Here is a 15,291-nt window from a genome sequence, read left to right as displayed (position 1 = left end):
AATTCAGCAATTCAGCCGATACCCAAAGTCCAGGTATCGCTATCGGTATCGGTACTGAAAAAGTCAAAACATCCTAAAAATGTCATCTGTGCAAATAACCAAATATTGGCAGTAAAAGTAATGGTAGAGTAATACAGTAGTACTTTTTAAACAACAATTTGCTGTGCAATTAGTAATTTATTAGCGAGACCTAAATGTTTGCCATGTGTAGGTATTTAAAATGGTGTTTTCATGTCCTGTTCCTGTTTATTTCTTCTCAGAATGGAGGTGGATGGCTGGGACTCAACTCTGGAGGAAGAGCTGGGCATTTCTCTGGATGAGCTGAAGAAGTGGATTGACGATGTCGTGGAGAAGAGCGAGATCGTGCAGAAGAAAAAGGCTCAGCTGACCGAGCTCAAGGAATGGGTAGAGCAGAAAGAAGAAGAGGGGGCGAAGGCGGACATGCTTCTCACCGATGCCAACAAGTAAGTAGACATGAACCTTTTCCCAAAGTCTGTTTATTTCCTCCTGTCCTGTCCTGTGTTTTAGTCTATATGTGTCAAAGCCGGATAAAGTTTTTTGAAGATGAAACAAAGCATTCAAGGCCAAGCATTGCTATGACACTAAAAGAAAAAACTTGAATGGGCTGTGATTGTAGTGGAAACAGAGAATTTCGTACATTGATGAAGAAACTTTATTTAATGGGATTGGTCACATCATGGCCGTTATACAACCTGCTTAGTGTCTGCAGTGATACTGATCCCCTGGACAGGATCGGTGCATCCCTCGTTGTACAGTTCTTGTTTGTTCCAGGCTCCCATTTTTGCATTTTCAAATTTTTTCTCTCCACTCTTCCTCAGGTCCATATTGGAGTGTGAGAAACTCGTCAAGGCAACTTACCAAAAAAACGGTCTCGTTTACCCAGAGAGCAGCTCAGATGATGAGGGAGGCGGAGGAGGCGTGTTGTCCTCTGAGGTCATCGAGATAGACGATGACGACGACGATGATGTCATTGCTGTTGGCTGTTGTAAGTTGTGCTACTTTCAGTTACAATTTTATTGCTACTATGAAAACTATCAGGTTATTAAATATATTCTGTTCTTTATAATGTTTCAGTGGTTCCTCCAAAGAAGCCCGCCACTCCTGGCAAAGATCCAGCGGTGAGAACAATAGAAAGCTTCATCTGACTATAAATCATCTGACTATAAATCAAGGAATCGCTCTCTTTCTGTCTGTTTGTGTGTCCTTCGCATATCTCAAGAACCGTTCATCCGTTCTACTTCAAACTTGACGTGTGTATTGCTGGGGAACCAGGGAACGCTTTGTCAAATTTGGTGCAATTTGGACACGCGACACTTTCAATATTAATAAACCGTGAATAGACAAGTGAATAGTGCTCTATTTGGGTTGTGTGGAGGTCTGGGAGGTCACTTTAATGGCCCATGAAATATGACGATTAATGTCTTTTGATCACTCATCATGGCTGGGTTGTACAGCTCTGGATCGCCGGTTACGTGATTGGCCACAGCAGCATGAGGTTGGGTCACGTTTCTCCAACAGTTGATTCTGTTTCTACTTTGCCGTCGAAGGCCGCTGCGTTTTTTTCCCGGCATCCCCTGCGGCCACCACAGCCCAAACGCACTACACCTTTTCAAAATGAATGGGGGAAAATTTCATTTTTCGTCACACCGCCAGATTTGGTGTGAAATCAGCCTAGGTACGATACAGTACTTTTCGGGTACAATGAGTTAGAATCATAATACAATTCAATATTTTTCATATGTAAACATCATAATAAATATATATCTGTTAGGGGCCCTTTTAGTTGGTGGCCCCAGGCAGTTGCCTACTTTGCTTAACAGTAAAGTCTGCCCCTGGTGTTTTTTTTACTGTGAACCACAGTGTATTTCCCCGGTGTTTCTGACCATGTGTATGGTGTATTGCTCAGGACCCAGGGAAGTGCTGTGTCGAGTGAAAAATTGTTTGTATGAGCAGTTTTTGAGAAAAATGCAATGTTGTGAACGGGTACTGGACTGGTTATATTGACCTGTATTTGCATGTCATTGCTAAATGATTGCTGTCGGCTGTCTGATTGAGCGAAGTTTAGAAGTGTTGAAATATTGATGTTGCGTTTCACTATAAGCCTCTCTGGACTTGACTATTTTAAATCTTAATTGTTTGAAAACTTTGTTAACTTATTTCTAACAAATATTGTAGATTGTCTACCATAAATGATGCAGTCTCTGAGCCAATCAAAACAATATGTCTCCTTATATCCTGTAATTGTAGCACCCATCTCATGGCGAGTTGAATCATGGGGCCTACTTTTCTCAAAACTCGTGATATCTTGAGATATTGTATTCTACAAGAAAATACAAGTAAACATTTTATCTACTATTCCACTGCAGACCTAGTTTAAAAATGTGACAATGGAGCTATTTAGATCAAATGTATTCATCCCAAACAAAAATGTTGTGCCTATGATTCTCAATGTGCGTGAAAAAATGCATCGGGAAAATACACATACATTTTAAAATAAAATATATATACATGCTAAAATATATTAACGGTAAAAGTATGAAAAAGAAAATAATGTTCCAAATTACAAGCAATTAGTAAACTGTACAGAAAAATTTTGATGTTTATGTATGCGTTGCAGTATGCCGTCTGATTTCACAATGGGGGACAGTTAGTGCTGTTTTACAGCTAAATTAACAGCTGCTGTGTGAGACAGACTTCTGGAAATGCTTACAAGGGAAACAATGGATATTGTGGGTTTGACAGCAAACATCTGTGGAGGGTACCACCGCTTAGTGTATGCAGATGATGATGTCCTGTTTATTTATTTTACAGTTAAAAGAAGCCTCCTCAGCGCTACAGAAAACCTCCCAGCAGGTGCAGAAGTTGGTCCAAATGGTCGGCAAGCCTTCACCAGGAGCTCCATTCCTCCGATCTCCATCACAGCCTCAATCAGGTGAGCACACAAATACTTCCTTAAGTTACATGCATCATACTTGTTTGAAATTATATATTGATGCTAACAGTATGTGTGGCTTTTCCTACCCTCCAGGTATTCAGGGTGCAGTGCCAGCAGTGTTTGTGTCCCAGGCTCCGTCTCAGTCCATGACCCAGCCGAACCCAAACGTAACAGAAGATGAGCTCAGAGTCGGGATGATGATTCTTGGAAAGAAACGCACCAAGACCTGGCACAGAGGCGCCCTCGTTGCTATCAGCCCCGTCGGTGTGTAACCAAAACACGTCATTCTTCTTTTATGTTCTTTAGGCTTCGTATATATATTATTATTCATTGTATGTAGTCTATGTTTTTTCCTGATGTGCTTATCTCTCGCTATATTCATCTTATTCTGTCTATATTCAGGAAACGGTATATTCAAGTATAAAGTGAAGTTTGATAAAGGAAAGAGTCTGCTGTCTGGAAATCATGTGGCTTTCGAGTACAACCCCACACTGGAGATTCTATATGTCGGCGCTCGTGTAGTCGCCAAGTACAAGGACGGCAACCTGGTGTGGCTCTATGCTGGAATAGTAGCAGAGATGCCCAACAACAAGAACCGTATGAGGTGGGCGGACAAGGCTAAAGAGTGGGGTAACTAAGGGTGGGGATGCTGATTGCATTTTCTTATTGATTGATGTTTGAGCTCTACCAATACTGTATTTGTGAGGCCAATATCAATGAGTTACAAAATCTGACATATTGACAATATATTGGCTATCATTCATTTTTTAAATAAACTTACATTTTTGGTCCCTTAAATTTTATTGGTAAAGAATTGTGACCAAGATATGTAGTATTTGGGACTTTTTACAGTAGTGAATAGTTAATATATTTTGTTGTATGTGTTTCAGGTTTTTGATCTTCTTTGATGATGGCTATGCTTCATATGTGACTCTACCTGACCTTCACCCAGTTTGCCGACCATGTAAGTGCCCATTTCTCTATTCAAAGATTCAAGGATCATTTATTGTCCTGTAACACAGGGTTGCACAACGAAATGCAGTTGTATCCTAGTCCATTTATGCTACACAAGAAAAACATGACAAAACAAAACAGTATTGCATTTCTGTATATCGGCCGACATCCATTTCTCTTGTAATCTGTAAAGCCCAGTAAATTCTATCTAGCTTCTAGCTGCTTCTAGCTTTAAGATTAGTTGGCTAAATTCCGTGTTAAATTGGTTGTAGGTTTTTGAGAGCCAAGCTGTGGTTAGAACGAATAAATTGAAGTGAGATTATCCTTGTTTTCACAGTAAAGCGTACCTGGGAGGACATAGAGGATGTCTCGTGTCGAGACTTCATTGAGGAGTACATCACTGCATATCCCAGCAGACCTATGGTGCTCCTAAAGGTCGGACAGATCATCAAGACCGAGTGGGAGGGAACCTGGTGGAAGAGCAAAGTGGAGGAGGTGGACGGAAGCTTGGTCAAGATCCTCTTTTTGGTATGTCGGTGTAAAAAATTGAGAAACAAACATTCATCTAGTTAGGCAGCCGTCAAAATGAACAGAAGGGTTTGTGTCCACATCAGTTTAAACTAGTGCAGTGCCCGTTCGGAGCGGGCTGATTGGCCGAACGGCGCTGTCCGTAGTACTGAAACGGAGCGGAGATTGAATGATTGATAGACCGACACAACGCGGTTTCGTAGCCTACTTGTTTTTCGTGGTTTTACATAAAACTTTCGGCCCTAATTCCATGTGCCCATATAGCCAGAATGGAATGATCCTTTGTTTCATAACCACATTTGTCCACCACTGCGATGATCAGGCTCCTCAGATCGAATCGCGAATAATCGACTATTCGGGGTCACCCCTATTAATATTGAATGTGTCGCGTGTCCAAATTGCATCAAATTCGACACAGCACTCTTGGGTCCTCAGCAATACACCCGCCAAGTCCGAAGTAGATCGGATGAATGGTTCTTGAGAAATGCGAAGGACAAAACCCACAGATAAACAGAGATTGCTTGCTTTATAGTTAGATAAATGTGCTGGATAATAGAGTATTTCTTGTGTTGTTTTGTGTTGATCAGGATGACAAGAGGAGTGAGTGGATTTATCGAGGCTCCACCAGGTTGGAGCCAATGTTCAACCTGAAGATGACCACCGCCAACACCCAGGAGAAGAAGCTGGCTGGCCAGCAGAGGAATCGACCTAACATGGGTAACATTTTAATTTGTGCACCGTTAATCTGTTTCAAAAAGCCCCATTTCAACCGCTGTGATTTTGTATTTTAAAATAAGAAAAATAGATAACACTTTTTATAACCTTTTTTTTAATGCCATGTTTAGGCGCACTAATTCATGAGTGCTCTTTTTTGATTTTCACTCCATCTCTTACTTTCCATTTCAATCTCTAGGGGCGTTGAGGAGTAAAGGCCCAGTAGTTCAATACACCAGTGACGGACATGTTGGAGCCTCTCCCGTCAAAACGCCGCAGGCCTCACCCAGCCAGCCTTCCCAGACACCACAACATCAACAGCGTCCTCAGCCCCCACAGCCCCCACAGCCCCCACAGCCACCACAGCCCCAACAAACCCAACAAACCCAACAAACCCAACAAACCCAACAAACTCAACAAACCCAGCAAACCCAGCAAACCCAACTGATGCTTCATCCTCCTCAGCCCCCACAGCCTCCACGTATTGAGTAAGTGATGCTCACAGAACATCTAACACTAACACTACTAAAGACATTTTGTTCAAAGGTGTATACTTTGCAAAAAAAAAGCTGAGGAAGAATTTACCTTTTGATGGAACAATGTCTTTACCTCGCATGGCAGCTGGTTCTCGCAATATCACAAGATCATATGAAAAAGAGGTTATCATAAATGCTGATAGTATCAGTTATATCAGAACTGGAGAATATTTCTTCATTGGAAGAAGAGTAAAGAACAACACAGGAGGCTTTTCTCGATAGAAAACATGTTTTCGCTCTTCTCCCAAATGGCTTTGGCAAGAGTTTGTTCAACAGATGCTTCATCCAATCACCTTCCAAGTATTGTTTGACAGTGCCGGCGTTTTTCCAAACATTTTCCAATGACGGCTTAACCATCTGGCAGGTCAGGTTAACAATCTCTAGCATGCAACCAAATTACCGTAGGACTACTCTTCTCTAAGTAAAATCAGTATCTTCTTATGACTCAGTTAGAGCCTCATCCTTACAGTGACCAAAACAAACTGAGAGGAAGATCACTTGCAAGAGTGGGAGATACTCATGTTCATGTGGGATACTGCACTGACACAGCTGTTATCTTTTCCATTTTCATCAAATACTATGTTGAAAGAAAGTGGATGTTCATCTGACTCAATGAGTTTTCATTAAGTGGTCCCAGATTCTGGGTGTGGTTAGACATGAAACAGGCTTGACATTTATTTTCAACCAGAGAGGGCAGCAAAACACTGCTTTTCCACCTGGTGTACATTTATTCCTTATCACCTCCTCGAAGCTGCATTAATTTATGTGTTTGTCCACTTGGCAGTAGCACAACAGGATGAAAACACAACATAACGACTTATTTTGACTTTATAAAGAAGGCAAACTCGTTAGCAAACAGTTGCCTTCTTAATGAATCTTGTTTTCAGCTCCACCAACTCCCGATGGAAATCAAAACTATTACACATGTTAGTTTGATTCTTTGTTTATGAAAAAAAATATTGATATTGTTTGGCTTAAACCTAGATAATTTGAGAGGAAGTGGAGACTTCTGATATTGGCTGATATTGTTCATTTCTGTCCTCGCTCTCTTCAAGCAATAAACATCAGATGGCAAAGAAGAGCACTTCTCCGTTTATCCCAGGGGTGGGAGGCACTCATGCCTCCAAAATGATGATGCAGTCTCTTACTTCCAGTCCCGGCAACCTCTCTGGGTGAGTCCACCTTATAGTTTAGTCTAATAAGTTGCTACTGTGACACAGAAAAAAAAAGAAAAGTGTTGTTGGAAGTGATCTCATCTTAGAAATGTGATGTTTTTAACTGTAACTGGTCTTTTTCTCTTTGTCTTTTGTGTGTCGATCCGCAGTGCAAGAATTATAAGTGTCCAAAATATTAGTACACCCACTTTCATACAGTCGTATCAGAGACTGCCCACTCTGGTCTCCGTCCCCACTGCTATGACCCACGCGGTGGCCACTATCCCACATCAGCCCTCATACCGCGCCCCGACGGACCGCATCTTCTACCTGGCACACACTTGTCAGCCCGCATGTCTGAATCGTGTTCGACCTGCAAAAGCAGACGTGCACAGAGGAAAGAACCCCCTCCTCACACCTTTACTGTACGATTTCAGACGCATGACGGGGCGTCGCAAAGTCAACCGCAAGGTACATTTGAAGGAAGAGGAGAGTAATGTAGTGGATATATGAAGCGCTTAGCTAGAGCTTCTCCCTAACCTTAAAATATTCAGTTTTCACTTAGCATCCTTGCAGTTACACTGAATTGTACAACTCTTGTCTGTCCACCCTGCAGATGTCTTTCCATGTGATCTACAAGGCTCCGTGTGGGCTTTGCCTGCGTAACATGGGAGAGATCCAGCACTACCTCTTCCAGACGCACTGTGACTTTATATTCTTGGAGATGTTCTGTCTAGACCCCTACGTGCTAGTGGACCGGCCCTTCCAGCCACAGAGGCCGTTCTATTACATTCCCGACATCACTTGTGGAAAGGAGGACATCCCACTCTCCTGCGTCAACGAGATCGATTCCACCCCGCCTCCTAAAGTAGCTTACAGTAAGAATTACATTGAGATGGTGACAAAGGAGAGATTCATTTGGGCTTGTGCCGGGATCAGACTACACAATGTTTTTTTTGTCTTTCGAAATGATCACTGTGTCAGATTAGGCGAAAAAAGGAGAACTTCACCGATTTTACACATCAAATTCTGTTTTCTATGGAGGACGTAACCTGCCAAATTAAAAAATGAATAAATAAATGACTCAAAACATAAATAAATATGCCATTAAATGGACCAAAATAATGTTAAAAATAAATGTAGGCATTTATTAATTGATAAAATGGGACATAAATTGATATTTCTGTTTTAATTTATTTATCTTTGTATTAATTCCCCTATCTACTCTTCTATTTAATTTTATCTATTTATTTATTTATTTATATTAACTTTTAAATGTATTTATTTATTTTCAATTTATTTTTAAATTGTATTTATTCATTATTAAATTGAATTTATTTATTTATGCATGATTTTCTCTTTGCATTTCCCCCCATTTATTTCCCTAAACTTATTTATTTATATATTCTTTTCTTTATAAATTCCTTTTTTACATTTCTTTATGCATTTCTGCCTCATTATGCAAATGAGTGGGCTGTCATTGATTGTGTGTCATGGGGTCAGACTGCATAGATAATTTATTTATTTAATTTCATCGTTTCCATCTTTTGGGGAGTTCAAGTATATATGTGAAAACAGTTGTATGAAGGCTTTTTTTTGGCTCGAGACTCCTGAGGGAGCTGTGTAAAGTCTGATAAATTGCCTCAAATGGTCACTTGAGTCAGCATCGGTTGGGTCAGAAGACTAGATGAAAAAGATTTGTATCTCTGGTTCTGTTGCACCAAATCTGATCCTTTTTTAAACTGTCCATTGTGACTCTGACAATGTCGAATCGGTGGAGTACTCTTTCAAATTCTTTGCTCTGACTTGGCTGAGAGACATGGCAGACTTCATTTATCACCCCGACCAATCAGAGCTTGCTAGACTTTAATGGATAGGAGGTACTAGGGGCCGATTCTGCTATTGTTCCTCCTGACAGCAACAACACCATTGGTCTTTTACTTTGCCGTGTTTACAGTTGGGCACTGAAGAGTAGTCTGCTCCTTTCGATCAGCGTCACAGAACATGTAGAAGTTATGAAACTTGGCGAGTGACCGCAAAAAATTAAAGCGTCTTGCTCAACGCTGATTTATATTCCCAACACCCAGCGTCTGTTAGGTTGGGCTGATATTTTGCAGTCTGATCCTGGCATTAGTTTGTTCTCTAATGGATGGATTGATGCATGCAGTTTGTACATATGAGTACAGCTAAACATGCAACAAAGAAATTTGTCAATTTTTTCTATTTCTTTTCTATTTGATCCCGTAGTGTCTCTTCTCTCCCTTTTTAAATTATTTGTAATTTATGTTATTTGTTTATCTTGCTTTTAGTTTTCGGAGAGCTATTTTCGTAAACCTTTAGCTTCCCGCTTCACCTGCAAGTCTTATGTGCAAAAAGACATTAAGTTATTGCTTCCTCTCTTCTCTTCAAGGTAAAGAGCGTATTCCTGAAGATGGAGTTTACATCAACACCAGTCCAGACTTCCTGGTTGGGTGTGAATGCACCGACGGCTGTCGAGACAAGTTAGTCATTCACCCGTGACCCATAGTTTTTTCATGTTTCTCCAACTGTTAATATTCTGAAAACATATCTTCTCGTCTTTGTTGCAGGTCCAAATGCTCTTGCCACCAGCTGACCCTTCAGGCTACAGGATGTACTCCGGGGGCACAGATCAACCCGAATGCTGGATTTTTGCACAAACGATTAGAGGAGTGCCTCCCCACAGGGTCAGACATTGTACTTCCCACTTGTGGTGTACTCTACAGAGAGACTAACTCGCTCTCACTCCCCATATCCTCTTAAGAAGATAATTACTTTTGAATATAACAGTTAATTTGGTTATCTAGTCTCGCAGGCCATTATCTCGTCTCTCTGTCTGATTTTTTTTCCCCTCAGTATCTACGAGTGTAACAAGCGGTGCAAATGCTGTGCTCAGATGTGCACCAACCGGTTGGTGCAGCATGGCCTGCAGGTGCGTCTCCAGCTCTTCAAGACCCAGAACAAAGGCTGGGGCATCCGCTGTCTGGATGACGTAGCCAAGGGCTCTTTTGTCTGCATCTATGCTGGTGAGGAAAGGGAACAGATGTGATCTAAAGCAGACACACATGCAGACATCTTCATCAGTTTATTCATAACAATACAACAGCAGATGGCTTGATTGATAAGTGACTTTTTCTTTTCTCCCTTTCTCTTCCACTTTACCAGGTAAAATCTTGACAGATGATTTTGCCGACAAAGAAGGTCTAGAGATGGGCGACGAGTATTTTGCCAATCTGGACCATATAGAAAGTGTAGAGAACTTTAAGGAGGGCTATGAGAGCGAGGCTCACTGTTCAGACAGCGAGGGGAGCGGCGTGGACATGTCGAGGTTAAAAATCCAACCATCCGCTTTAGTATCATCTAACCCTGTTGGGAGACCGCCCAGAAAGGGTGAGTCCAAGTCCAAAGGTGAGAGATCAAGGTGGTCCCTAATGGACCTGGGTAGATTCTCTGCGGTGTTTGTTCTCTTAGCCCCAGCTGACATTTCATCCTCCTCTTTCTCCACATCATTTTTCATGTTTTTTTTCTGTCACAGCCCAAAACCCAAGCTCTTCAGGGGACAGCAATGACGAGGATGACAAGGATTCAAAGAGCGAAGAGGAAAGTGACAGTTCAGACGACACTTTTGTGAAGGAGAACTACTTCAGCTCCAGCTCTGTGTGGAGGAGTTACACCACACGTGGTCAAGTCAAGGGCAACAAGGAAGGTGAGCTGCTGGGAGGTCAGTGTTTTTATTTAAAGGAATAGTTTGACATTTTGGGAAATATGCTTATTAAGGAAGTAGTCCGGCACATAACCTTCTTTAAACGTGTTAAATTCCATATTCAGAGCATTAACATAGCAGCAAACAATTATTTGCTATCTAAAGATATAGAGGAGTAATACCTACCTGAGCAGAGAATGAAGTCGCTCTCCATCTGTGCGTGTTGTAATTCAAGCTTCTCCGTGCTTTGCTCACATCGCTGGGCCGGCTGCTCGTGCTTTTAGTGCATGTGAGAGTGCCCCACTGACTAGCTCATGGCCGCTGCTCTGCACTGCTCTCATACAACGGTTTTAGCTAATAACGCTTTCCTCGACCGATGGCACCGTTGCAGAAGCATAGCATCCACCCTCCGGTTCCCCCTCAGGTTAACACTGTTATCTCTCGCCATTGTTTGCACTGTTATCGTTGTTAGCACCCTTAGCTGCGAGGCAACGGCTCGCCATCACCATGTTGAGAGACATTATAAATGCGCCCAATCCTATATTTAGCACCTTTTTTAAAACAAAAATGTTGTTGTACAGATTAAACAAATTAGATATGACGTGTTAATTAGTGAGCTTTAGAGAAGCTGAGGCAGATTCTGTTAAATGTGTTCAGAGCCAGGCTAGCTGTTTCCTCCTGTTTCCAGTCTTTATGCTAAGCTAAGCTAACGGGCCTCCAGCTTCAGCTTCGTATTTACTGTACTGACATTGCAGTATTGATCTTGGCGAGAAACAGAATAAGCCCATTTCCACATTAGACTTAGTTGTGGTCTTGGTATGAGACTACCTGTTTTGTATATGTATGTTAAATGGGTAGTCGATTAATGGGTGACTAATACCAGTATCTGTCATCCACAACTGCTTTTGGACTGTGTGAAAAGCTTTTCCATCACCTGACTGCACTGTTGGTGCAAAGCAGCCGCTGAGCAGATGAGCAGTAAGAGCTGATCTGAGGTCCGCTGTCCAGCTGCTGTCTATGAGAGCCGGCTGTCAATCACTGGCGAACTCCGACCAAACGGTCAAACTAGGCAGCGCTGATCAAATATGAATCATTATTATGTTACGTTAATGCCAATTTCTCGCCTCAAATGTTTTCAGAATCATCTTGTAGTGTACAGTTTAGCCGTAAAATGAGAAAGTTTGTGACGCCGCCGCCATTGTGAAATCTGGTGAAGGAACGGCAAGTTCTGGTTACATGACCGGAGAACAGCCAATAGGAACGCTCTCTCAATGAAATGACCTGTGATTGGTCAGTCTCCCATTACGGGCTAGATTTTCTAAAGCCTGAAAACAGAGCCATGAGGAGGAGCAGAAGTCTAGTTTTCTCTCAGAAAACTTGAATTACAATATGCTGAAAGGTTATTATGGAATTTATGCCCAATGATGCCAAAAATATACTGCCTATTGCCACTTTAAGACTGGATTGAATTGTCATTTGCCAATGTGTTTAACATTTTGTAGATGAAATGGCTAATCAGTTATTCAAAAAAATATTTATGAAATAATTGAAAATGAAAATAATTGTTACTTACCAACTTACGCCAATGTTGGTAAATTAAAGGTTCTATCTTGACATTGTACTGAATGTATCTATCTTTCTCAACACACCTGTTATTATGTGGAAATATCTACAGTGTTTCTGCTGCATTCATTTAGTGAATCAAAAGGTGGGTTTCTGTGTTGTCTTTTCACACACCTCTCTCCTTCCTGGCCCAGGGAGTCAAGACAGTAAAGACGAATTGAGCGCGTCAGCCAGAGGAGCCGATGGCGATAAGCCGCCGTCCATGCCAGAGGAGACGGGGAAAAGCAAAGTGGCTTCCTGGCTCACCAGCCAGGGGCTGAAGAAGGTGAGAACAGAGGAGATAAAACTAAGAACAATGTGTCGTAGAACTGAGCTCTGTGTGCACAGCCTTTTTAAAATAATTGCAGTGTCTCAAACAGAAATGTAAACGTAATCCTTCTGCTCATCAGACCTCTCATCTTAGATATGTTATCTTTTGTAAGAGGATGGTTTCGGTGGTTTTGCATTATGATTGTCTTGCACAATGATCAATGACCCATCCTTTTCTGTTTTCCATCACAGGAGTCCGGAGACGGCAAGAGGTGTGTTGGACTTCCCAAAATATGCTTAAATGGATATTTAGTTTCCCCTAATTTTAAACATTTTATTTAACAATAATTTGGCAACTCTGTGATCAATAATATCACCTAAAGGTAGATTGCTGTTAAGACTAATGTTGTGTTTCTTGCAGTCAAGTGAAGAAGCAGGATGTGATGACTCTCTCTGACAGCGACGATGTTCAGACCATCAGCTCTGGATCTGACGACAACAAGGAGAGAGAGAAAGTCACCCCGGGTGAGGATAAAGACGAGGGAGTAATGTGACACCACACTGATAATGACCACATGGTTTTGACTGTTTTCACTTTTCTTTCTTTTCTCAGGTGTGACTAAGAAGCAGGTAGCAGTGAAATCAACACGTGGCATCGCCCTAAAGGGCGGCCACGGGATGATGGTGAAAACAGGTGCACCTGGAGGCGGGGGAGGGCATGGAGGTCAGGCAAGGAAATCAGGACAGCAGGGAGAGACTGGAGGAGGCGGGGACAACGCTCACAAAAACACCCGCCTGTTCTTTGACGGCGAAGAGTCCTGCTACATCATTGATGCCAAGCTGGAAGGAAACCTTGGGCGTTACCTCAATGTAAGTGTGTAATCTACAGCAGTCATTCCCAAAGACTGGGTCGGGACCCACAGGTGCGTTGCAGGAGATTTTATTATGGTCACCAAATAAATTTGCAGAATTTCTTCCATGGTCTTTTATTTAAGATTTATATCTGCAATACACGATTGAGCCACATGAGGGTGCCTGAATCTTCGTATTGTTCTGATAATTGTAGCCTGCTTATAACATTGACTAATAGAGTGGTGCAGGAATGAAAAACCCGAAAATGAGTTAGTACTTCCCGTTCCCTTGTCTGAAAGTCAATGTTGTTTTTTTTTTTAAATGGGTTTTCAGTTGGATGCCTGAAATAAGGTCTACTGTTAACACAAGCTTAAGAGATTTTAATGTTTTGTTCTCCAACATAAAATACATCAATAAATACCCCACTTGTGAATTCTGAAGCCTTTATCTGTCTTAAAAAAGGCGGTTGCTAACAAGTGGCTCAATGAGACTACTAAATGTCATCACGCCAACTCGTCCGCCTTTACAGCCTCGTTGTTTTTACTCTCTCATGCGACCGTGGTGCAGTTAGTTTATAGCCTAATGTTAGCTTTTTACTTCTGGTGATTGCATTTACACTTAAATGCATAAAAGTGGTGTTCATTTGTGGAGATTATCTTACTGAACAAAACATGTAAGTGTCATAAATCTGTGTTCGTCACAGAGCTTATTTTCTGCAATAATCCAAAACCCAATGGAAAAATCCCATTGGCTTTTTGTCGAGGGAACCAGGGCGAAGCTAACTTCCTGGTTGGCCTACACAAATACGTCATCCCTGGAGCGCTCTATGTGAAAGGCTAGTGTACATTCAGTTTGTATTACTGATGAGAGGGAAACAAAACAAGAGCTTGTTAACTCTTAATGCATTTATTTGGTCTCATCTATAAAGTATTTTTCATGTGTATATGTTTTCAATAACACATGCATAAAACAAAGTTGTAATTTATCTAACATATATATCTCTTCGAAATGACTGAGGTTTACATATTCAATATGAATATAATATGATGTGGAAATGTCAGTAAAAATGGTCAGGAACCTTCATTTTACGCACAAATTCGCTCTTCTCACATTTTATTGATAAGGCATGTTGTGAATTGGGTCACGAACGATGGTTTGACATTTTTTAAAAAGTGGTTCCCAGAAAAAAAGTTTAAGGAACACCACCTATCTACAGGCTCTCATTGTGTCACCATTTGTTGTCACTTTGATTATGTTCCTATGTATTTATCTTTTATTTGATCCGTTGTCTCCTCTTTGTGTTACAGCACAGCTGTAGTCCTAACCTTTTCGTCCAGAATGTGTTTGTGGACACACATGACTTGCGGTTTCCCTGGGTGGCGTTCTTTGCCAGCAAGTGAGTTTTGAAGCAAATTTTAAGTTTGTCACAGATCCTGTTATACAGGTTATGAGTTTTTGTCAATCTCAGGATCCTCAGAAGAATGATACTAGGTTTTATGGGGTGTTCATATCACAGTGATTATACAGTAACAACTCCAGCTAGTCCAGGAGAAGGCAGTTATTGATGTAGTAATCAATGCACTATATGGGCTTTATGTTAACAAGCTCTTGTCCTGCACTCACTTGCCCGCTTGTGTCCTGGTGCAGGCGGATCCGGGCCGGCACAGAGCTGACCTGGGACTACAACTACGAGGTGGGCAGCGTGGAGGGGAAGGTGCTGCTCTGCTGCTGCGGATCCACTGAGTGCAGAGGAAGACTGCTGTGATCTGCAGCCATCGTGGACTTCACTGCCTTTACTTTATCTGTAGGAAACTTAGAGGAGCCCTTTGAACGCTGTAACGTTTGTTTCCGTTGTTTTTGTTTTTTAAGTTGAACTATGACTTTTATTAAAGCTGTTTTGTTGCCTTTTATTTTATATGAACGTGTTTCCTGATTTGTGTCATTTTATCCATGACGTTTTTCTTTTACATCTGAATAAAATGTGGTTTTCTTCAACGAACCAAA

The 15,291-nt window shown here is 41.5% G+C and overlaps 1 protein-coding gene across 3 annotated transcripts in view; it reads left to right on the top strand.

Moving 5' to 3' along the window:
• setdb1b (SET domain bifurcated histone lysine methyltransferase 1b) overlaps positions 1-15,291 on the top strand; it is a 17,272-nt gene extending 1,981 nt beyond the window's left edge. Inside the window, exons 2-25 of one of the 3 annotated variants that reach the window (XM_037783761.1) lie at positions 261-464; positions 840-1,006; positions 1,096-1,139; positions 2,833-2,953; positions 3,050-3,220; positions 3,359-3,560; positions 3,847-3,920; positions 4,248-4,438; positions 5,026-5,155; positions 5,352-5,640; positions 6,744-6,860; positions 7,013-7,313; positions 7,459-7,720; positions 9,253-9,343; positions 9,431-9,547; positions 9,717-9,886; positions 10,026-10,250; positions 10,396-10,581; positions 12,321-12,451; positions 12,688-12,707; positions 12,857-12,960; positions 13,049-13,305; positions 14,595-14,683; positions 14,935-15,291. In XM_037783761.1, coding sequence (XP_037639689.1) covers positions 261-464; positions 840-1,006; positions 1,096-1,139; positions 2,833-2,953; positions 3,050-3,220; positions 3,359-3,560; positions 3,847-3,920; positions 4,248-4,438; positions 5,026-5,155; positions 5,352-5,640; positions 6,744-6,860; positions 7,013-7,313; positions 7,459-7,720; positions 9,253-9,343; positions 9,431-9,547; positions 9,717-9,886; positions 10,026-10,250; positions 10,396-10,581; positions 12,321-12,451; positions 12,688-12,707; positions 12,857-12,960; positions 13,049-13,305; positions 14,595-14,683; positions 14,935-15,052 — 3,781 coding nt within the window. In that variant the 3' untranslated portion in view covers positions 15,053-15,291. Of the gene's footprint in view, positions 1-260; positions 465-839; positions 1,007-1,095; positions 1,140-2,832; positions 2,954-3,049; positions 3,221-3,358; positions 3,561-3,846; positions 3,921-4,247; positions 4,439-5,025; positions 5,156-5,351; positions 5,641-6,743; positions 6,861-7,012; positions 7,314-7,458; positions 7,721-9,252; positions 9,344-9,430; positions 9,548-9,716; positions 9,887-10,025; positions 10,269-10,395; positions 10,582-12,320; positions 12,452-12,687; positions 12,708-12,856; positions 12,961-13,048; positions 13,306-14,594; positions 14,684-14,934 lie in introns of all 3 variants that reach the window. The other 2 variants (XM_037783760.1, XM_037783759.1) reach the window with 2 other exon arrangements.

This window comes from Sebastes umbrosus, chromosome 11 (assembly GCF_015220745.1).
Source record: "Sebastes umbrosus isolate fSebUmb1 chromosome 11, fSebUmb1.pri, whole genome shotgun sequence".
NCBI classification, from domain to species: domain Eukaryota; kingdom Metazoa; phylum Chordata; class Actinopteri; order Perciformes; family Sebastidae; genus Sebastes; species Sebastes umbrosus.
Note: the sequence above shows the minus strand (reverse complement) of the source record. Positions and strands in the feature narration are given on the sequence as shown.